We start from the raw sequence: 22,892 nt of genomic DNA, 5'->3' as shown, positions 1-22,892 counted from the left end.
GTTGTAAAATTAAGAAAAAAAGTCATAAATTTACAAGAATAAGTAGTTCACAAGAACAGTTGTAAACCTACGAGATAACAGTCGTTAAATTCTGAGAACAAAGTCATAAATTCACGATAAAAAGTCATAAATTGGTGAAAAAAAATTCCGAAATTTTGTAATGTATAAAATGTTTGTAAAGGGTTGTAAATGTACACGAAAGTTGTAAAATTAAGAAAAAAAGTCATAAATTTACAAGAATAAGTAGTTCACAAGAACAGTTGTAAACCTACGAGATAACAGTCGTTAAATTCTGAGAACAAAGTCATAAATTCACGATAAAAAGTCATAAATTGGTGAAAAAAATTCCGAAATTTTGTAATGTATAAAATGTTTGTAAAGGTGTGTAAATGTACACGAAAGTTGTAAAATTAAGAAAAAAAAGTCATAAATTTACAAGAATGAGTAGTTCACAAGAAAATTTGTAAACCTACAAGATAAAAGTTGTTAATTTATGAGAACAAAGTCATAAATTCACAATAAAATAAAAAATTGGTGAGAAAAAAAATTCCAAAATTTTGTAATGTATAAAATGTTTGTAAAGGTGTGTAAATGTACACGAAAGTTGTAAAATTAAGAAAAAAAAAAGTCATAAATTTACAAGAATAAGTAGTTCACAAGAACAGTTGTAAACCTACGAGATAAAAGTCGTTAAATTCTGAGAACAAAGTCATAAATTCACGATAAAAAGTCATAAATTGGTGAAAAAAAATTCTGAAATTTTGTAATGTATAAAATGTTTGTAAAGGTGTGTAAATGTACACGAAAGTTGTAAAATTAAGAAAAAAAAGTCATAAATTTACAAGAATAAGTAGTTCACAAGAACAGTTGTAAACCTACGAGATCAAAGTCGTTAAATTCTGAGAACAAAGTCATAAATTCACGATAAAAAGTCATAAATTGGTGAAAAAAAATTCCGAAATTTTGTAATGTATAAAATGTTTGTAAAGGTGTGTAAATGTACACGAAAGTTGTAAAATTAAAAAAAAAGTCATAAATTTACAAGAATGAGTAGTTCACAAGAACAGTTGTAAACCTACAAGATCAAAGTCGTTAAATTCTGAGAACAGTCATAAATTCATGATAAAAAGTCATAAATTGGTGAAAAAAATTCCGAAAATTTGTAATGTATAAAATGTTTGTAAAGGGTTGTAAATGTACACGAAAGTTGTAAAATTAAGAAAAAAAAGTCATAAATTTACAAGAATAAGTAGTTCACAAGAACAGTTGTAAACCTACGAGATAACAGTCGTTAAATTCTGAGAACAAAGTCATAAATTCACGATAAAAAGTCATAAATTGGTGAAAAAAAATTCCGAAATTTTGTAATGTATAAAATGTTTGTAAAGGTGTGTAAATGTACACGAAAGTTGTAAAATTAAAAAAAAAAGTCATAAATTTACAAGAATAAGTAGTTCACAAGAAAATTTGTAAACCTACAAGATAAAAGTTGTTAATTTATGAGAACAAAGTCATAAATTCACAATAAAATAAAAAAATTGGTGAGAAAAAAAATTCCAAAATTTTGTAATGTATAAAATGTTTGTAAAGGTGTGTAAATGTACACGAAAGTTGTAAAATTAAGAAAAAAAAGTCATAAATTTACAAGAATAAGTAGTTCACAAGAACAGTTGTAAACCTACGAGATAACAGTCGTTAAATTCTGAGAACAAAGTCATAAATTCACGATAAAAAGTCATAAATTGGTGAAAAAAAATTCCGAAAATTTGTAATGTATAAAATGTTTGTTAAGGGGTGTAAATGTACACAAAAGTAGTAAAATTAAGAAAAAAAAGTAGTAAATTTACAAGAATGAGTAGTTCACAAGAAAATTTGTAAAAATACAAGATAAAAGTTGTTAATTTATGAGAACAAAGTCATAAATTCACAATAAAATGTCATAAATTGGTGAGAAAAAAGTCAGAAATTTTGTCATGTTGTATAAAATGTTTGTAAATAATTGTAAATACACAAGAAAGTTCTAAAATTCTAAGAAAAAAGGAAAATAAGTTGAGATTAGAAGTTGGACAAATTGATTGTCGGATTGATTGATCGATTGGGTTCGGCACGATGACTAGCCTGCCGCTAGCCAAAGGCTGCAGGGCCCCCACGTCTCGTGTACCGTGCGGGAACTCGTGTTGGTGGGTTTCTGTACCGTGCTACCGAAACGCCATGACAAGCGGAGCCCGTGTACCGCTACACACTTCATTACCGTTCTTGGCCCAGGGATCTTTGGAAAAACATGTGCAGTGACGGACGGGGAGGGTCGGCTAGTAAATGTCAAGTACACATACAGGAGCACGGAGGAGCACGGAGGAGCACGGAGGAGCACACACGCCTTATTAAAAAGTTGTCACCAGCAGAGAAGACGCTAACAGGATGAACCAGACGTGATGAGGATTTATTACCCGCTGCCAGCTCCACTAAATGGAATTCTTACAGTCCCAAAATAAATCATCAGTGTGTGTGTGTGTGTGTGTGTGTGTGTGTGTGTGTGTGTGTGACCGGGTGCTTGTAGAGGACTTTGTTGATGGTGTTTTTTTTGGTGTGTGTGTGTGTGTGTTTAAATGGAACAATCAAGAGTAAATACGGTCCCCGCAGGTTCCCCTCACCTAACTTGTGTTTAATTGCTGTCATTATCAATCACCTCGGCGCACGTCCGCCGCTCTTAAAAAAGACACGACAGCAATCAGCGGCGCCGCTGGAGAGGCGCCACCTGTGTTCATTTTTAGGAACAAAGCCTTGACACCCATTTGCATATTCATGCATTCCAGCCGCTCTCCAAAATAGACTCCGGCGTGCCAATGTGTCCACCACAAGACCTTCGCCACCTCTCCTGGATCTCCTTCAAATATTCTTTCCGAAATGGCGCCGGGATGGCTTTATTTTCTTAAGAGGTACGGTGTTTATTACAGAAGAGCCAACTAATGTTTTACTAATTAAGTATAACACAGAAAATTATTATAATTCATTTATTCATTTTTTACCGCTTATCCTCACGACGGTCGCAGGGGGAGAACATGCAAACTTTGGGGATTGAACTCAGGTCTCCTAGCTGTGAGGTCTGCATGCTAACCACTCGAACGCCGTGCAGCCCTATTATTGTAATGTTGTCATAAAATTGCATTATTTCATATGAATATATGATTTTATTGTCTTAATGTAGAATGACTAAATGGCATCGTGTGATTAATTTACAATAAATTAGTCAAAGCTTATAAGAACATTTAATTCGGGAAATAAATGTTTGAAATCCAAAAATGTAAATTATAAATAATAAATGTTGTTTTTGTAAATAACCACTTTGAAAAGATAAGATTAATTTTATTTATTCATCTGTTATTTGTTGCTTAATATAATCATTCCTATACATATCCATATAAATCATACATCATAACTGTAAAAATGAAATCATGAACATATTAATAAGAAGGTAATAAATACTCCCAGGTCCTTTTGGCAAACGCGAGCGGAGGAAGGAGACCAGCGAGACGCGCAAGAAGCAACATTTTCGTTGTTGATGTTTTAAGCGAGGATCCAAGGAAGATCCCGCCTCCTGTGACGGACAGACGGGGATGGCGATGATCGTTCACGCACGTCCGCCGTCTTCAAGATGAAACAATCTGCTCCACCAACTCTTCCCGAGCCGGGCAAGGTCAGTTGGAGGACACGGATTGGCACCAAAGATCCACTGGCGCCATTCCAAGCATGCGGATGGGGGGAAGGGGGCGGGGTTTCATGCTCATTCATAATGATTGATGGAATTAATTCCACATTCGCCAAGATGGAATCGGACGCGTTAATATCGAGTGATGTGCACGCGCGACATAAACATCGTGTATGTTTGATGCTACGCATGTTTCCCACGCCGACGTGCAGATTAAAACACACAGAGATGCTTGAGTGGGGAATCAAACCCACTTAACTTATGAATATTGAGTATCTAGGACATAGTAGTACCATATAGTATATGGTATTTTCATGACCATGATGAGTATTTTGCCTCGGCGTCCGTTGGCGGTTCTGACGGGTAAAGAGCAAATGCTCGGCGGCGCGGTGAGGAAGTGGACGCCTCCTCCTGTTGCGGTCTTCCTGCCCTGATGCTGGCAACGTGCCCGTGACTTTGGCAACGCGCGGTTGCGTGTTGTACTCCCAGCGTGCTCTCGCATTACCAAGCGCATTTGAAATTTCCTCGTCATGGCAACAGCAACGCGGAGGCCAGGAGGCATCCTGGCGTTTAAAGGCCAACAAAACTTTTCCATAAAAGTCGTGCGCGGCGCGTTTAGGATCCGGGATACAGCTTCGCTGGATTTAACGTTGAACGTCTCAAACGGAGGAGAAGACGGAGGAGTCTCCGAGGGAACAAGGAGGAGTACAAAGATGGGATGAGAGTCGTCCAAAACAGTCAACGGCGTATCCTGACCTTCCCTCTTGGCCCGCTAACACCAGCTAGCGGATGGATCCTGGAATAGCTGTACTTCCGGTAACAGCTGATATGATATCATCTCCTGTTTTAACACAAGAAAGATCTGACAGTATCGGTATCAGTCTGTATCGGATGGGAACTAAATCAGTGGTATCACTGGTAGCAGGACACCAGTAAATACTGCTACACTACGAGTACTGATCATACACCCATGTTCATCGTACACCAGGACTAGTATTCATGGCCAGAAGCTCTGGTAAGGCAATGATAACAGAGCATAGTCTAAAACCAGGATGCAAGTCGATTACCAGGAATCGTGATGGACAAGTGTTGCTAATACCAGGGTCCACTTGTCGCATCCCAGAATCTCATCATAATCGCACTCGATTGTAGTAATACAGTACCATGAATATTGATTATACTGTACCTGGACCCAAGTTAACACCAGGATTTAACCACAGGATATAAATGACCTGTACTTGTGTTTAATGTTAACACCAGGATTTCATGTGAGCTATAACAGACTTTTCCAGACTTTGTGTCAGTAACCGGGCCGATAAACCAAGATATACCAGGAGGTATCTTAATTCTAAGGACTGGAGTCAGTTACCATTAATTACCAGGATCTTTGTTTATTTCATCCAATACTAATGTTTTTAACAAAAGTGTGCCAGTACCAGATAATACCAGGACTCGTCAGTACTGGGGCCGGCGTTAATAGCAACACTCATTTCTAAAGCCCAAGCCAATACCAGCATGCCGGTTAACCAGGAATTTGGGTTTTATACGAGACAAGTCTTGGGATTTGTTTGAATTACCAGGACCCAAAACTACACCCATGCTAACACCTGAACCAATGTTGAACAAAATATGGTAATCTTAGAGCATAGGTTCATCGTAGAACTCGTGTAAATACCAGGACTAGAAACAAGATAAAAGTTACCAGAACCCAGAACTCAACTTTTATAGAACTCAAACTGATACTTGGACCAATGCTAATACCAGCGTGAAAGTTGATATTTGGACTTTTCCGGAACCGAAGCTAATACCAGGAGGCTTGTGTCAATACCTAAGTGAGTGGTAATTACCAGTATCTGTGTATATTCATATTAGCAAGTTGTGATAACATCAGGAATAATGTTAAGGGCAGAAGTTGATACCGAGACGCATGTAAATACCAGGACTCTTGATAATACTAGAACTCTTAATACCAGCATTATTTTGAATTACCAGGACACATACATTATCTACACTTTCACAACCCAAACTAATACTCACTGGCAGGGTGAAAGTTGATACCAGGACTTCTCCAGAACCTAAGCTGATATTGGGAGGGTTTTTAGTACCAAGGACTTGTACCACAACCAGAGTATGAATTACCAGTATCTGTGTTTGTTGTTATTAGAAAGTTGTGATAACATCAGGAATAAAGACACAGGTTAATGCAGAGACTCCTGTCAATACCAGGACTCTTGTTAATGCCAGGACTCTTACTAATACCAGGATTTGTTTAAATTACCAGGACCCATAACTAGACTTTCCCAGAACCCAAGCTAATTCTTGGACCAATGCTAATACCAGGGTGAAAGTTGATACCAGGACTTCTCCAGAACTTAAGCTGATATTGAGAGGGTTTTTAGTACCAGGGACTTGTACCACAACCAGAGTATGAATTACCAGTATCTGTGTTTGTTGTTATTAGAAAGTTGTGATAACATCGGGAATAATGTTAAAGACACAGGTTAATGCAGAGACTCGTGTCAATACCAGGACTCTTGTTAATGCCAGGACTCTTACTAATACCAGGATTTGTTTAAATTACCAGGACCCAAGCTAATTCTTGGACCAATGCTAATACCAGGGTGAAAGTTGATACCAGGACTTTTCCGCAAGCTAAGCTAATACCAAGGACTTAGCGGAATTAGTATGAATTACCAGTATCTGTGTTGGTTGTTATTAGAAATTGGGATAATTTTGGGAATAATGTTATACCAGGACTCTTGTACTCGGTACCCATTAGTAGACTTTTCCAGAACCCAAGTTAATATCTCATCCAGTGTTTTGCGTAGCATCCAAAATGCCAGGTTGATACCAGGACTGCTTTGAATACCAGGATACGGGATGATGTGCAGGTGAGCACGGATGGAAAAAGCAAGAGGAGGCGGGCAAGGAAAGGCCTCCCGCACGCTGGAGGACTAATTATACAAGCGGGCCAGGCCAAGTGGAGCGCTTGAGAGAGTCTTCAGGCTTGGTGGGGACCGGCGGACACGGAGAGGACGGGAACAGCTTCTCATGCATGTCTTATTACCCAGCAGACCCGTGTCGGTGGCAGATAAGTCACCTACTCCTCCTCGCCCGGCTCCTCAGCGGACGCAGATCCTGCGATGATACATTTCACTTCTGGCCGTTTTCGCTTTGATGGCCGGGAGGGGAAAAAAGCAGGGAAGAGTGGGACGTCATCTCTGACCCCCATCAAAGAGTTCCTCTCTGCATACGCGGCGCTGAGGCGACGCCGTGCCAGCCCCTCATTTCCTTCACGTCCATCTCTAATGGGATTTGGGTTTTATATTAAGTACCCCCCACCCCCTTGTCCTGACACTGCGGGGAGACTGATTTGAATTTACAAAGTGGCTAAATCCACAGAGCGGCCTTCAAATGGGATTGTGTGCACCTTTCACTGTTAAGCAGGGCCTTGCAGGTAAGCCCGTCCTGTAAAACCACAGAAGAGGTGAGGGGTGCGCCGATGTAGGCCATCGCTTACACACCCCCACCCCGCCCCCCCACCCTCGCATCATCTCCCCTCAACTCGCCCAGGCCGCTTTTCCTCTCCGGCAGCCTGAAAGTCACCGGGGGTGTTCTTAGAGCGGGGGGTGTTTTTTAGCACCTCATTTTCATCATCTGCAGTAATGAAGGGAGGAGGCGGAGGAGGCTGAGAGATTGTGTTAAGTAAATGATTCAAGGTCGGCAACGGCGAGCGGCATCAATTTCATGACGCGTTAAACCGCTCGCGGCTTTACGGCCCGTCACGTTAGCCGCTGAGCCTTTGTTCTCCGCCGGCGAGACGGACAAATCCAGCGCATTTCCACTCAAACTGCTTGGAAGCGGTCGGAAGCGGCGCCGGAAAAATGGCACGCATGACTGGCTGCCACCAGCAGAGGCGCCGTTGAGCCAGGTCGCCGCCTGTCATAATAATCCCATTGTTGATGGAACGATTGAATGGATGGCTAAAATGAACAGAACCGTCACCTTCAACCTGAGGTACGTCCCACGCCATGACGTTACGCCTTCACAAGCTAGCTTTTTTCTTTTTGGAAAAATATTCATCCATCAAAACAATGAGTCAGAGCTTATCTTCCTGTCACTCACACACCAGCGGCGTCTGGAGGCGCAGCCGTGACTCTACCTTACATGATGAGGCTGGCTCAGGGGTGGGCAAACTACGGCCCGGGGGCCACATCCGGCCCGCCAAGTGTTTTAATACGGCCCGCCCAATCTTTCAAAAGTATTTCATTTAAACTCAACATACAACCTGGCATCATGGCCTGAGCCAACCTTTTGATGGTTGTATCAATTTCGTTGTTTGACATGGTCTGTTGTTTACAAAGTGCTCCTGAAAAAAGAGACACAAGCACATAATAATAATAAAAATTAAAATAATAATTATTATATTATTATTATAACTATTATGATTATTATATTTATTATATTAATGCTAATTATTATATTAATTATATATAATATTGTTATATTTGCATATTTTACATAATAATAATATAATAATTATTATTTTAATTTTATTTTAATTATTAGAATATTTTATTATTTTTAAAATATTTAAATATAAATATAAAATAATAAATAATAATAGCAGATTGCATGACAATTTTACAGATACAATAATACCAGGTGGACTGTTACGTGTAAAATATATAGTCTGCCCCCCCCCCCCCGGAAATTTTGTTATATCAATGCGGCCCGCAAGTCAAAAAGTTTGCCCACCCCTGGGCTGGCTGGTACTTTGAAATCCAAGCAAGCTAACCTCTGGTTGGCTAACACGTTGTGTAATGCGGCCATTTTGTTGAGCATGTCAATGACAGGTTGAAATGGATGTATACAATCGCTGTGTTTGAAACCGCATACTTACCTAGTACTTATACTAACTTTTTGAGTATACAGTGTGTCTACGCTGGCAGTATGCGATTTTTGAGTATGCGAAAAGTTCCCGGATGCATACTGCATTCGCCAGAAATGTTGAGTATGTATCGACGGTTTACTACAAATACCTAAATTACCCAGGATGCAACACGACGTGACGGCACCGGGACAGGTCAGTCCAAACGGTGGTGATAAGCAGGATATATTGTGAGTTGGTTCACTTCTTGTTTTCAAAGTAAAATCACTATTTTTTTTTTTGTATGAGAAAAGTAAGGGGGTGTTTTATTTTGTGAAAATAACCCGGAAGTGCGTTGCTCACTAGCTAGCTTAAATTTAGCAGAATTCGTCCAAACAAAATTGTAAAAGGTTGGTATTTGGACAATAATAATAATAATAATAAATGGCACACTCTGGATCTAAACGGCCACTTTCTCGCCTGATTAAAAAAAATCTCAATAAAGTGATATTTAAAGAGTTTAGAGCTAAAGTGATATCAGCTTCGGCTCGGGTAGGAGGAGCAATGCATTGTGGGTTATCATGTAGTAGCTGTAGTGTAAACGCTTTGCATACTGTCTAATGGATTGGGTATGCAGTATGGAGTGTGGATAGTAGTACATGGGAGTATGTAGTAGTTAGTATGCGGTTTCGAACACAGCCAATGTCTGTTTTAATGGAAAATGTTACAACTTGATTTGGAACAGTTTCAGAAGGGAAGATAAAACGATCATCCATTCAATCAGTAAATGTCATGTAAATAGTTAGTAATTGAAATATATTAGTGTAAATAAGTGATGAAAAGTGTTTTATACTGTTTATTTCATTATATTTGGTTAAAACTACCTGTAAAATGTGAATCAGTGCTCGAGTAATGATCATCAATTAGCCGGTGATCGATTGCTTTTGTCTTTGACAGATACCCTGGGACGCCATGACACCGGCGTTCACAGTGGAGGAAACAGGAAACACCACAACTTCATGTGTCGTCATTTCTCCACATATCAGGTATGTTGTCACTGCTAAAGGATGGTATCATGACTGTAATATGTCAACATGGACATGGATGGAAGCATGAAAAAGGCGAACTTTGAGTAGTTTTGTAACTCGTTTTCACATAGGAGGAAACACCACAACTCGAGGTGTTATAATTTCTCATATCAGGGGCGTAACACCACCATTTCTTTCTTCAAGTAGTTCAGCTCCCAATCTGAGCCGATTCAAGGACTGAAAGAAGAGAAGGTCAAAGCAAGCAGCTAAATTGCTCCAAGTCCTAAATCTGTTTTTTAGAGTTTTTTTTCAGGCTTTATTGAGTCGGTCCCTGGTGGTCCGGTACATTGGTCCAGTGGTTCTTGCTGCCGGAGGTTAAGTTGGCTTTTGAATGTTCTTATTAAGCTTCAGCAGCCTGGCAAACGTTGGCGAGATGAAACCTCAAATGTTTTCAGCAAGTTTCAATAAGTGTCAAAGGTAGCACAGTAGTGTATTGAAAGCGTTTTGGCCTCCATGCTGGAATTTAGATGGATTAAAAGTGTTTTTAGCAAGCCTTTAGCCTTAGCTTTAATGCTAATGAGCGGTGTTGGTGTCCTATTGTGTACTAGATCCACATACTCGCGCTAACTTATCCAACATAGTATATGCTATATGTATGAGATGCAAACACGAGCATAGCTACAGTATGTGATGCTAAAGTGCTAACATCACACCCACATTTGAACAGCAGCATCATGCTAGGTTAGCCTATTCGCTGTAGGAGATCTATCCATCCCACGTCTTGGACAATTCAGGGTGTGTAGCGAAGCCTGCTTTTTATACAAAGTGGTCGGTTGCATGTCGGGTTTTTTTGTGCACATTGGCAGAGCTATCAGCTGTATTTTAGGGTGTGTAGCGAAGCCTGCTTTTTTTGGTGGCTGTAGTCGGCCACGTAGCTTAGCTTACAGTCTATCATTGCACTTCACTTTCTGTGCTCTTCCTCTAGCCATTTCTATGCTTGCAAATCCTTGGTTTAGGCAAAGAAATGCCCAACGTTTGCTTAAATAGGCCTATTTTTACGTGCAATATGCCGTATTTAAACGCAAAACAGCCTGATTTATTCATACAAAATCATGATAGAGTGAAGATGCACAATTTGAAGTGTGAAGTGGTGAGGGATTACAGTCATCCTTTGTTTATTGTGACCGTGAAATGGAATTCCTTATTTATAACTGGAATATTTTAGCAGTTAGAGCATAGGAGACCTGTTTACAACATGATTAGAGCCCTGTGGACATGAAATAATACCCCTATAGTCACAGACAGACTCCTACTTGGCGGAAATTCCCTTATCGCCGTGGGTTCTGGATTCAGTTACCCACAATAAACGAGGGATGACTATTACAGTAAACCTCGGATATATCGGAAATTCGCTCACAACGGACAGATAAAAAAGAACCAATTTTTCTGTAATGCATTTCCAATAAAAATTCATTGCATATATCGGATTTTTTATAACGGATTTCGCCTATTTCGGACAAAATCTCCAGTCCCGTTCCAATGCATTTCCATGAAATTTCCCTGGCATATATCGGATGGCCGCATCGTGGCGCTCCGATTCGCCGAATCGTGACAGGCCGCTATACGACGTCATTTGCAGCGTTTGCAGCGTTGCCTGCGCGTCCAGGTACATTGGAAACATAGTCAAGGAAGTGCCTTTTTATAACGGATAAAATGGACATTTTCCAGTATACGCATATAACGGATTTCACTTATATCGGACAAAACCAGTGGGAACAATTGAATCCGATATATCCGAGGTTTACTGTACTTTTACAAATACATTCAATACCAAGGACCTAGTTTTCCCTTTTCTAGTCAGGAACTTATATTTTCCTGAAACTTACCCATGTTCTACTGAAGAACAGAAAACAAAGTCTAATCTTTCTTTTGGTAGGTTCCATGTCCATACAGCCATAGAACACAACATTCCGTGTGCCTTAAAAGATGAGTCCAAATGGTGAAAAATGGCTGGGATTGAACAGCGGACCTTGAATGCGTTTATGGCAGCATGGAGCAAAGCGCGTCAAATGCGTTGTGGCATCTTGCATGTTTTTGTCACCAGAGGTCAAACAGGGTTTGAGGCCCATCAGAGGCAAACAAGGAGGGAGGTCACTAATCTATTTCTGATAAATTGCCTTTCTTCCTCCCGCTCTTCACAACCTCAAAGCCTTGTTCTCGCCCACTTAAGGCCAATCATGAAATGTATGCGCGAGGCGAAGCAGGTGATTAATCAGAGCGGACGCGTTTGCCGACTGGTGCCAGTGCACATCGCACGGCGTGGTTGCAGCAGCGGCGGCGCCAGCCGGATCCAAAACGCCAGCGCGACTTTAGCGAGCGAAAGCCGAGCCCTGGTCTCCAAACCCCCGAGCCAGGCGCGGCTGCCAACGCGTGCGGCGGCCAAACCTTATTACCGTTCATTAGCGGCGCTCCAAATGTCCGCACGTGTCACTCACAGTCAGTACGCCGACGGTCGCACTTCTGCTTTTCACACTTCTACGTGAAGATCTACAATCCCATCTTTGGCCAAACGCTCATCGTCATTTTCGTCATAAAAACGACATCAGGACGTCACATGACCTAAAGCCACAGCTCTTAAAGGGGACCTATTATGCTTATTGTATTTGTATTGAGTTGTGGACTTCTATAGAGCAGCTACACACCGTAACCAGCACACAGATTTCTAGATCTTTCAGAATCTGCACCTATTCAACTGTATTTCTTTGGATTTCTGTTTTAATGTATTCCACCCATGGCACGCCCACTCCATTGTGATTGGTCACACCTCAAGTGCCGCTAGCTGCGAACCCAACTTTATAGGACTTGGTAGGCGATATAGGAGTTGATAATAAAGGGCGATGTATCTTTTTAAAATGTCCACTTTTAACACCCAGCCATGTGTTGGATCCCCAATCCCATCCGGATGTCAGTCCCGGACTGGACAGTCCCAGGTTTCTCAAGACTTCAAGACGTCTCCAATGGTAAGTAGCTTTAGCATTGGAGCTGAAAATTTGGCATGTTTAACACCAAAATGCAACATTGGAACTACAAAAATAACATTTAGAAGCATTGAAAAAATGTATTTTTTTTATTGTAATTTTTGGCAAATTAGGCTGGGAAAAGTAGTGCAAATATTATAGGAATAAAGTCATAATATGACAGGAAAAATGTAGCACAATAAAGTTTAAATACTTGGAGCATTAAAAAAAACAGCAAATATGGAAAAAAACAAAGTCATTTTACAAGATTAAGATTAAAAAATTAGGAGAGAAAACGGTTGCAGTTTTATGAGAATGAGCATGTAGTATTATAAGGAAAAAAATATTGAAATAGTTTTACTTTAAATATAAAAAATGTTTTTATACATTTATCATTTTTAGAAAATTTGGTTGTGAAAAAAATATGAGAATAAATCAAGATATTATGGAAATTAATTCATAATATTATGAGAAGGATTTTTACTAGGAGAAAGTTGAAATAATTGAGTTTTAAAAAACAGAAGGAATAAAATAAATAAAACCTGTCGTTCTATCAGAATAAAGTCTAAATAGGAAAATAAAAATGAGGAAAAAATTTCGCAATTTTACAAGAGTAAACCTATAATATTATGAGAAAAAAATATATATTTTAGTAGAAATATGTGAAACAAAATACATTTGCATTTTTGGGGAAATGACATCAGCAATAAAGTCCAATATTGTGAGAATAAAGTCCATATATTAAGGGAATAAAGTCATAATATAACGAGAAGAACATTTATGAATATTATTGAAGCACAAATGAGAAATATATGGGAAAAAAACAACAAAAAGGATGAAAAAGTGAAGTTGATATTATTCATAGGCTTTTTCAGCGACATGACAAAGCTGAGATGCAGTTTTTTTTCTTAACTTCTAAGCACATAAGAAAATACCAGAGTGGAAATGGCATCCTTTAATCTCACTGGCTGGGAGCCCTTGGACACCCCCGCTTTATGGTCTTCACTTCCATGTGATATAGTGTCGGTGATATCTTATATCTAATATCATCTTTTCATGCCTTGCTTCAGTCTGCATGCTGAGGATAAAAATGACTACGGTGCCATAAAGTCCAAAGTAAAATGTGCTTTTTAATTTATGCTCCTCCAGACAAAAATGTCCAAATGTGTCACAGAAACGTTCATCACAATATAGAAATATGTAACGTACATATGAAATCAATCATTCGCCCATCGTCGATGTTTGGGACGAACCCACAGGGGTGGAAGTGTGAAGGAGAAGGAAAAGTCATTTGGGGGATTTGAATGAGGTCTTGGCAGAAAGGGACAATCCAATGGTTGGAGAGGCCGAACTCTGTCCGTATATGCATCTATATTTCCATCTATCTATCCATCCATCCATCTGTCCATCTAACCATCCATCCATCTATCCATCCATCCAACTTCTCACGTTCAAGTTGGGATTTATTTATGAGGCGTCCTCCAGGAAGGACGATGGTAAGGTGAACGTGTGACGTCGTAGCTTTAAGTCTGGGTAATAGGTCGCATTGTGTTGGGATGGAGTGTAAAGGTGACTATAGGGGTGCTATTTCCTGTCTCCGGGGCTCTACTAATGTTCAAAACTGTATTTAGAAGGTCATAAGTAGGTTTTGTAAATATTTTATTCTGGTGAAAAACAAGGGATTTTCAAGCATTAAAAAGGCTACTTGAAGAGCGTAAGCTATTTACTGCTGTGTACGTGTTGATCATGCCTCAGGTTTATTGCACGGTTTATTGCACAGGATTTTGGGAGAATTTATCTGACAGCCGCAGATTTGTATCATCTTGAAAACAGACAAAAACCAACAAAAATATGACTCTTGATGATCTCGTACGGATCTTACTTGGTATCAATATTTGGTGTATTCGATACTCGCTGATCCCAAAGGAATTTAAAAGCGATTATTGATTACGTAGTCGGACTGCAGCAGTAAACACACAAAAGTGAGCGTTACGGTCTCGGTAAAGACACAATTGTTGCTCTTTTGTTGGATCTCATTAGATTGTGCAGATGTAGCCAGTCAAGTGTGCAGTGATGCATATGGAGCATCCACACAGGATGATGATGGCCGCTGGAGACAATAAGAATCTCACTGAGTGGTTATTTGAGTGGTGACCTTCGTGTAAAGCTGCAATCTTCCTGTTACCAAAAAAAAAAACCCCAAGGCTTGCTGTTGAGAAAACAAGCATCTCCTCAAAGACCATCACGCCTTCAAATCATTCAACCGGGGCTTATGGCTCAACTGCAGGGTTGCTGGTTCCATCCTAAATAAACCAAAACCAACAACGGAGACTCATGGACATGACGCCTCTGACCCGCCCCCTGGCTGGATGTACCCGCCCCTGGCTAGATGTACCCCCCCTTGGCTGGATGTAAGATGTACCCTCCCCGGCCTTGTAAACCAAACAAATAAATCAAAGGCTTCACTACACAACTTAAAGCCTGAACCTCAAAACAAATCTTAACCAGGCTTCGCTACACATCTTAAAATAAAGCCAACTCCAGGCCAACTGTCACCAATTATGCTAAATAGCTTTAATGACGTGTGTCCCGACGGCAAAAAGCGAAATCTTCACCAGGCTTCGCTACACATCTTAAAATAAAGCTTGGTCCAACGCCAGGACACCATTAAAACATCATTTTATTAAAATTGGTGATGTTTGACATTGTACCAGGTTTTATTTTAAGACAGCATACAATTATTTCATCAATTATTTTCCGTCATACGCCCCCCCCCCCCCGCCCCCCCCATTTGAAATACTAGCGAAACTGATGCCATTTATTCATGTACCTGTACTCTACAGACCGAACGTAAAGTGAAACCAGGAAAATGCAACCAAATGGAGAGGAAACTAGATACTATTCAAGAGTGCATGTTGAGTACTATAAATGAGTACAAGTTGGCAGGTCTGCATTGAAATGAAAGCCTCTCTACTACCAACGATCCGTCAGTCAGACGTGGGAGTTGTAACGCTGACCATTTAGTTTTTCTTCAGCAAATATGCTAACATAGCATCATGTTGCTGTAAAGTGGATAGAAGTACACAATAGCTTCTTGGACACACACACAAACACACACACAACACACTTGTGCATCAATGCCAGAGTTTGGGTAACAGACTTCCTGTTAAAAATTCCAGACTATGCCTTTTAATCCTACTTTATACATCAACAAGGGGGTGTCACCTTAAGTGGACAGAATAGATGATGCTAAAGGTCGCCTACCGCTGCTATGGACATAAAAGTCATTGACCAAAGTCCATTATTGCCTCATAAAAAAGGCTGCTGCGTTCAAGTACACTGGGACGTTGCCGCATTAACTCTCGTGTATTTCTAACAGCAGATGAGCTTTATCAAATGAGCTCGTCAGACACAACGAATGAGACTTCAGTTGCTTAGTCATGCGTTTTGTTTACCGGGACGTTTTGAGGTCAGACCTCGTCAACCCTAACTGCCATAATTCCCAGCGTCCTCGAATGCAGCACAGCTCCACAATGAAGGTTGAAAGACGCTTTTATTGTGGGCTGCGGCCAGCTAAACACAATTACCAAATATTCTCTTTGTTGCCTTTATGACTGCGCATGCCCTTGCTTGTCAGGTCCAAAGCTGTGCTCGCTTTCAGTTGAAAAAGTATGAAAAAAAAAGCCTCGAAGAAGAGAGCTCGAATGTCCTTACTTGTTGGGGCTCCCACGGCCGTGGAGCAACAGCGCCGCTCGCTGGTCGAAGCTGGTCACTACAAGCTGGAGTCATGTGTTTTTGTCTATCAGATGAGCGCTAGGGAAAAGGTGATGATTGGCTATTTAAATTATGTTTCAAATAGGATGCCACGGGATTAGGTGCCCTCCCTCCCCCGCCTCGCCCCGCCCCGCCCCCGGCGTGGAGAGTCGTGCCTTCCTGTTGGATGACTTTGCCTCCACTCGCCAAAAGTTAAAGCAAGGCCGCAAAGCAGACAGCTGACCTCTCACCCGCCTGGGGGCATCCTGCAGGCTCCTCCCCCTGGCCAGACCAGGCCAGACCGGGTGTGGATCTGAGATCGTGCCGGCATTGGGCCAGCGTCGGTCCAGCGTCGTGCCGAGCCAGGTCCAACAGGGTCCAACAGGCCCGCTTCCCGTCGGCACACCGGAGCAAGGTGTTATGTAGAGCACGCAGGGATGGATGTAGGAGGACCCGGGCGGACGAGACCCGGCCATCCACCGCTGGCAGCCCGCGGGGAAGGACAGGAAGTGCCCCCATCACTTGGACAGTCATTAATTAGTGGGCCACGACGAGGTGGCGGGTTAGACTAATTAGCACTCAGCTGAAGATTTGGCCGCCATTTCACTGCCTGTGGCGTTTTTGGATCTTTTTTGCATCTCCACGCCAAAAATACCTGATTTTTTTTTTTTACTTCATTTTGGGGGAGATTTTAGATGCTCCTTATCAGCACCTACAGGACAGGAGAAGAACTACACAATGATGGAATACAGTTCATCTCATCTCATCATGTTTACTTCTTCTATTGCAGGTTTGTCTCCGTTTCTGATGACGTTTTCATTTTCCAAATATTTTAGTTTTCCAAAAATTACAACTTGAGTTTTTTCTCATTTCACGGCTGTAAAAACTCTTAACTCTATGCGACCCAAATGACATTATTCCTCCTCTTTTTCTATATTTTACGTTTATTCTCGTTATATCACAAGATTTCTCTTGTTGTCGGTTTATTATTTTCCAACAATTTCAACTTTTTTCGTGTCAACTCTGTTCTCATATGTTGACTTTATTCTTGTAATATTTACCCGTTATTCCCTTAATAATATGATTTTATTCCCTTAATAATATGACTTTATTTCCATAATATTTACATGTTATTCCCTTAATATGTTGACTTTATTCCCTTAATAATATGACTTTATTCCCATAATATGTACCCGTTATTCCCTTAATAATATGACTTTATTCCCTTAATTTGTACATTTTATTCCCTTAATAATATGACTTTATTCCCTTAATTTGTACATTTTATTCTCTTAATAATATTACTTTATTCCCTTAATTTGTACATTTTATTCCCTTAATTTATTTGACTTTATTCCTGTAATATTTACATGTTATTCCCTTAATATGTTGACTTTGTTCCTTTAATAATATGACTTTATTCTCATAATATTTACCTGTTATTCTCTTAATAATATGACATTAATTCCTTAATAATGTGATTTTATTCCCTTAATAATATTACTTTATTTCCATAATATTTACATGTTATTCCCTTAATATGTTGACTTTATTCTTTTAATAATATGACTTTATTCCCTTAATTTGTACATTTATTCCCTTAATAATATGACTTTATTCCCTTAATTTGTACATTTTATTCCCTTAATTTATTTGACTTTATTCCTGTAATATTTACATGTTATTCCCTTAATATGTTGACTTTATTCCTTTAATAATGTGACTTTATTCTCATAATATTTACCTGTTATTCTCTTAATAATATGACATTAATTCCTTAATTATATGACTTTATTCCCTTAATAATATGCTTTTTCCATAATATTTACATTTTATTCCCTTAATATGTTGACTTTATTCCCTTAATAATGTGACTTTATGCCCTTAATATTTCCATAATGTTTTATTCCCTTAATAATGACTTTATCCCCATAATATTTACATTTTATTCCCTTAATAATATGACTTTATTCCCAAGTATTTTGACTTTATTGCCATTATAATGTTACTTTATTCCCCTAATATTCTAACGTTTTCCCCAAATGAGAACCTCGGAGGATGGAGCTCCATCTGTGGGACCTCCAAGCTGGCATTAGCGCCCCCTGTAGGCCAGGGGATGTAATTACTGGGTAGGTGTACCTAATGCTGTGACCGTGTCTGTGAAGCTCTGCCAGAAGATGTTAGAACAATCGTGGTGCTCGTCTGTGTGCGGTTGCCAGCTGCACAACACAAAAAAACACATTATGTTCATTCCCTTTTTTTTATGTTCATTTCCAATTATTTGGAAAGGAAACGACGGGGAGGTCAGAGTTCAGGGTGTGGAGGAGAACGCCCCCCATAACCCCCCCCCCCCCCCCCCCCCCCCTCCCGGAGCTGCCGTATAGGAACTGGAGCGTATGGCTCGGCAGATGTTTGCTCACACGAGCAACGTGGGACCGAGGCGTCCACTTTAATGTGCTCGGTGTCCTCCAGCAGCGACGTGTTCTGGACTAAAGAACCAACATCTGGCTGGAGTGGCAGCGCTTTAAAGCGCATGCAGAGCTAGATGAAGACCACCCGAGTGCAGCTACCGCCATGTTGTTTTGTTGACGGATGGGGGTGTCCGTGATGTCACATGTGAGAAGGTTCCAGAAGCCATGGCGTTTCTCTTCGCCACTTCCTTCACTTTTGTATGCAAATGAGGTGGTCGGACGCCGGAATCATGGAAGGCTCCTTTAAATATTCATGGCCTCCTCATGCATTATAAATGGTGGACATTAGGTGGGATGTAGTTGGCTTGACAGTATACGCCCTACGTGTAAAAGTAGCATTCATGTAGTATACAGTATGCAGTACTACAATCCCTCATAACTAATATTAATAATAGGTTATATTCCTAGAACTGAAGGGAGCTGTCCAAGGACGGAGTGAAGGAACTTCTAATGAGGAGACCAAGTGACGAGAAGATGAACATGTGCAGTCAGGATTCATGACGTCCGCCTGCCAAAGTTCTAGCGTTCATCCTGAAAGCCCAAAGATCCTCACCGGGGGTGTCACAAGATCCCGCCAGATTCACGCCTGACCGGATTTCTCATTCCGATCAAAAATGTCCCGGGAGGTAAATAAATTCATCACACAACAACTGAAAATGAAGCGGATCATCCATACCTCGCCGTGTGCACGCGGCTCTGGATTTATTCAACGGTTTACTTCCTGAATGTTAGCTGTTCATGTCGAAAATAACCAACGGTGAATATAACATATAATTAATACATGTTGGATTGTAGCGTTGCTTGCGGCTGCCCAGCATGCCTTGCGGCACTTGCTTTGTAAAAGGTTGCTAGGATGAGGTGTTGACTTGGGACTCTGGTATTAGTCTCTGGTAGTCGCCGTCCTTCATGTCCTTGCTGGTCTGTTCCGTGCTTCCGTGTCATCAGGCGATCTCTGGAAGGACCACGGAGGTTTGACCTTTGACCTTCTTGTGTTTCATCAGGTCATCGAGGGGAAAAGAAATCCATACACTTGAGCCGCTGTTGGCATGCTACATAAACTAGCTAAAGGCTATATTTTAGTTTAAAACTAAATAAATAAATGTAAATCTGAAATTAAACAGCATTAAAAATATTAAAATAAAACAAGTAGCTAAAGGATAGTATTTCATTTATTTATTTTTCATTTTACACAAATGCAATATTGATCATTTAAGAATTGTAATCATTTTACAGTGCATCCGGAAAGTATTCACAGCGCTCCACATTTTGTCATGTTACAGCCTCATTCCAAATTGTATTAATTTAATCTCTTACCTCAAAATTCTACACAAAATACTCCATTATGACAATGTGAAAAAAGTTTTTTTTTGGCATGTTTTGAATTTATTAAAAATAGAAAACCAAAAAATCCCATTTCCATAAGTATTCACAGCCTTTGCTTAATACTTTGTTGATCCACCTTTGGCATCAATTCCAGCCTCAAGTCTTTTTGAATATGATCCCACAAGTTTAGCACACCTATCTTTAGGCAGTTTTGACCATTCTTCTTTGCAATAAGTCTCAAGCTCCATCAGGTTGGATGGGAGACGTCTGTGCACAGCCATTTTCACATCTCTCCAGAGATGTTCCATCGGATTCAAGTCTGGACTCTGGCTGGGCCACTCCAGGACATTCACGGAGTGGTTCTGAAGCCAATCTTTTGAGATCTTGGCTGTGTGCTTCGGGTCGTTGTCCTGCTGAAAAATGAACCTTCGCCCCAGCCTGAGGTCAAGAGCGCTCTGGAGCAGGTTTTCATCCAGGATATCTCTATATATTGCTGCATTCATTTTTCCTTCTGTTCCTGCTGCTGAAAAACATCCCCACAGCATGATGCTGCCACCACCATGCTTCACTGTAGGGATGGTATTGGCCTGGTGATGAGCAGTGCCTGGTTAGTTTTCTATTTTTAATAAATTCAAAAAAAGTCCAAAAAAAACTTTTTCACATTGTCATAATGGAGTATTTTGTGTAGAATTTTGAGGTAAGAGATTAAATTAATACAATTTGGAATGAGGCTGTAACATGACAAAATGTGGAAAAAGTGAAGCGCTGTGAATACTTTCCGGATGCACTGTAAAATGATTACAATTCTTAAATGATCAATATTGCATTTGTGTAAAATAAAAAAATTAATAAATGAAATACTATCCTTTAGCTAAAGTTTTATTTTAATATTTTTAATGCTGTTTATGTTCCACATAAACGTCTGCTGCTGTGGAAGCCACGTTTGTGTAAAAAGTGTAATTAAATAGAAAGAAAACAGCTGATATTGTACACTTCAATGACACGTGGAATGTGGAAGACTGAGAAGGCGCTACTCCCTACCGGCCACCGGGTGGCAGCAAAGAGCAGACCAATGCGATGCTGGAATGGAATGGCGTCTGAGGCCTCATTCAATTTGACTCTTTATCCTTTCCGATTAATCACGTCACGGGCTGGGGGGGGGGGGGGGGGGGGGTTGCTGATTGATTATTCCTTATTGATTAATGAGGGTGGGGTTTTGTACCCGCAGTACATATTTCATACATTCTATATGTGCATGGATGGCTCGTGGGACAGCTGACCTGTCACCTTCCGGTTCATGAGAGCTAGAATGCCCCACATTGGGAGATGATGCGATGCTCCTCGGTGATGCTGCGTCAGAGGGGGGGGGGGCATGCCAGCGTTCCAGTCTGAGAAGTTGTGTTTGCATCCAAGCAGACTGAAAGCATGGCCGAAGACAACCAAAGCGTTTGCGCCAACAGCTCCGGGACCGCGTCGGACCTGTTCAGTAACCTGGAGGACATCGACGTCTCGGCGGACGGGGGTCCCCACCTCCGGGTCCTGGTGTGCGTCGTGTACTCCGTGGTGTGCGCCGCGGGTCTGGCGGGCAACCTGCTGGTCTTCTTCCTCATAGGAGCCAAGCCGGAGAGGAGGTCGTCCAGGATGGACCTCTTCGTGCTGAACCTGGCGCTGACGGACCTCCTGTTCGTGCTGACGCTGCCCTTCTGGGCCGCGGACACGGCCCTGGACTTCAGCTGGCCCTTCGGGGACGCCATGTGCAAGGCGGTGCTGTCCGTCACGGTGATGAACATGTACGCCAGCGTCTTCTTCCTCACGGCCATGAGCGTCACCAGGTACCTGGCGCTCACGTCGGCGCTCCGCGGCTCCTGCGCGCACTCCTGGAGCTCCGACAGGTGGACGTGCGCCGTCGTTTGGAGCCTCGCCGCCGTGGCCACGCTGCCGACCTCCGTTTTCTCCACCGTCAGCCGCGTCGGCGGAGAAAACCTGTGCCTGCTCAAGTTCCCCGGCGGGCAGAGCTGGCTGGCGGTCTACCACATCCACAAGATCCTGGTCGGCTTCGTGGTGCCCATCTCCGTGGTGTGCGTCAGCTACGTCAAGCTGCTGCGCTTCGTCCGCAGGAGGAGCATGAAGAGCGGCAACCCCAAAAGGAGGTCCCGGGTCACCAAGTCCGTCACCATCGTCGTCCTGTCCTTCTTCCTGTGCTGGATGCCCAACCACGCCGTCACCCTGTGGAGCGTCCTGGTCAAGCTCAACGCCGCCAACTGGGACAGGACCTACTACGTGGTGCACACGTACGTCTTCCCGCTCACCGTGTGTTTGGCGCACACCAACAGTTGCCTCAACCCGGTCATCTACTGCCTCATGAGGGCCGAGTTCAGGACCAGGCTGAAGCTTCTCATCCACGGGGGGCGCACGGCGGACCGCTAGAATCCCGGGACGCGCGGCGTGCGTAAAGGGCGTAATTACGCGGGGCTTGGGGGCGTTTTACACGCATTGGGGAATCTTTTAGCAAGATGTGGAGGGGGGGGGGGGGGGGCGCTGACCGCTGTGGGCCACTACTTGGTGGGGGTGGGGTCCAAATGTCCACATTGGCGTTTCATATCTACCACAAACTATTAGGGTCACATTGAAAAGCAATAATAATCTCAGATTTTCTGAATTTACAACTTTATTCTGAAAATCTCAGATTATTTTTTTTAATGTTGTATATTTTTTTTATTATTC

The 22,892-nt window shown here is 41.5% G+C and overlaps 1 protein-coding gene and 1 long non-coding RNA gene across 3 annotated transcripts; both read left to right on the top strand.

Annotated features, from left to right (window-relative positions):
* Positions 1-8,779: 8,779 nt before the first annotated feature.
* On the top strand, positions 8,780-19,942 carry LOC131139513 (uncharacterized). 2 transcript variants are annotated; one of them, XR_009132252.1, is made up of 5 exons: positions 8,780-8,827; positions 9,534-9,622; positions 12,538-12,624; positions 19,254-19,471; positions 19,847-19,942. It is a non-coding gene; the product is annotated as an uncharacterized LOC131139513 (long non-coding RNA). The 2 variants fall into 2 exon arrangements; XR_009132251.1 differs by lacking the exon at positions 19,847-19,942 and having other exon boundaries at positions 19,254-19,795.
* A 1,651-nt stretch (positions 19,943-21,593) lies between these two features.
* LOC131139845 (relaxin-3 receptor 1-like) lies at positions 21,594-22,595 on the top strand. Its single transcript, XM_058089772.1, has one exon. The coding sequence runs from the start codon at positions 21,594-21,596 to the stop codon at positions 22,593-22,595; it is 1,002 nt and encodes a 333-aa protein (XP_057945755.1).
* Positions 22,596-22,892: the final 297 nt, after the last annotated feature.

This window comes from Doryrhamphus excisus, chromosome 12 (assembly GCF_030265055.1).
Source record: "Doryrhamphus excisus isolate RoL2022-K1 chromosome 12, RoL_Dexc_1.0, whole genome shotgun sequence".
In the NCBI taxonomy this organism is placed as follows: domain Eukaryota; kingdom Metazoa; phylum Chordata; class Actinopteri; order Syngnathiformes; family Syngnathidae; genus Doryrhamphus; species Doryrhamphus excisus.
Note: the sequence above shows the minus strand (reverse complement) of the source record. Positions and strands in the feature narration are given on the sequence as shown.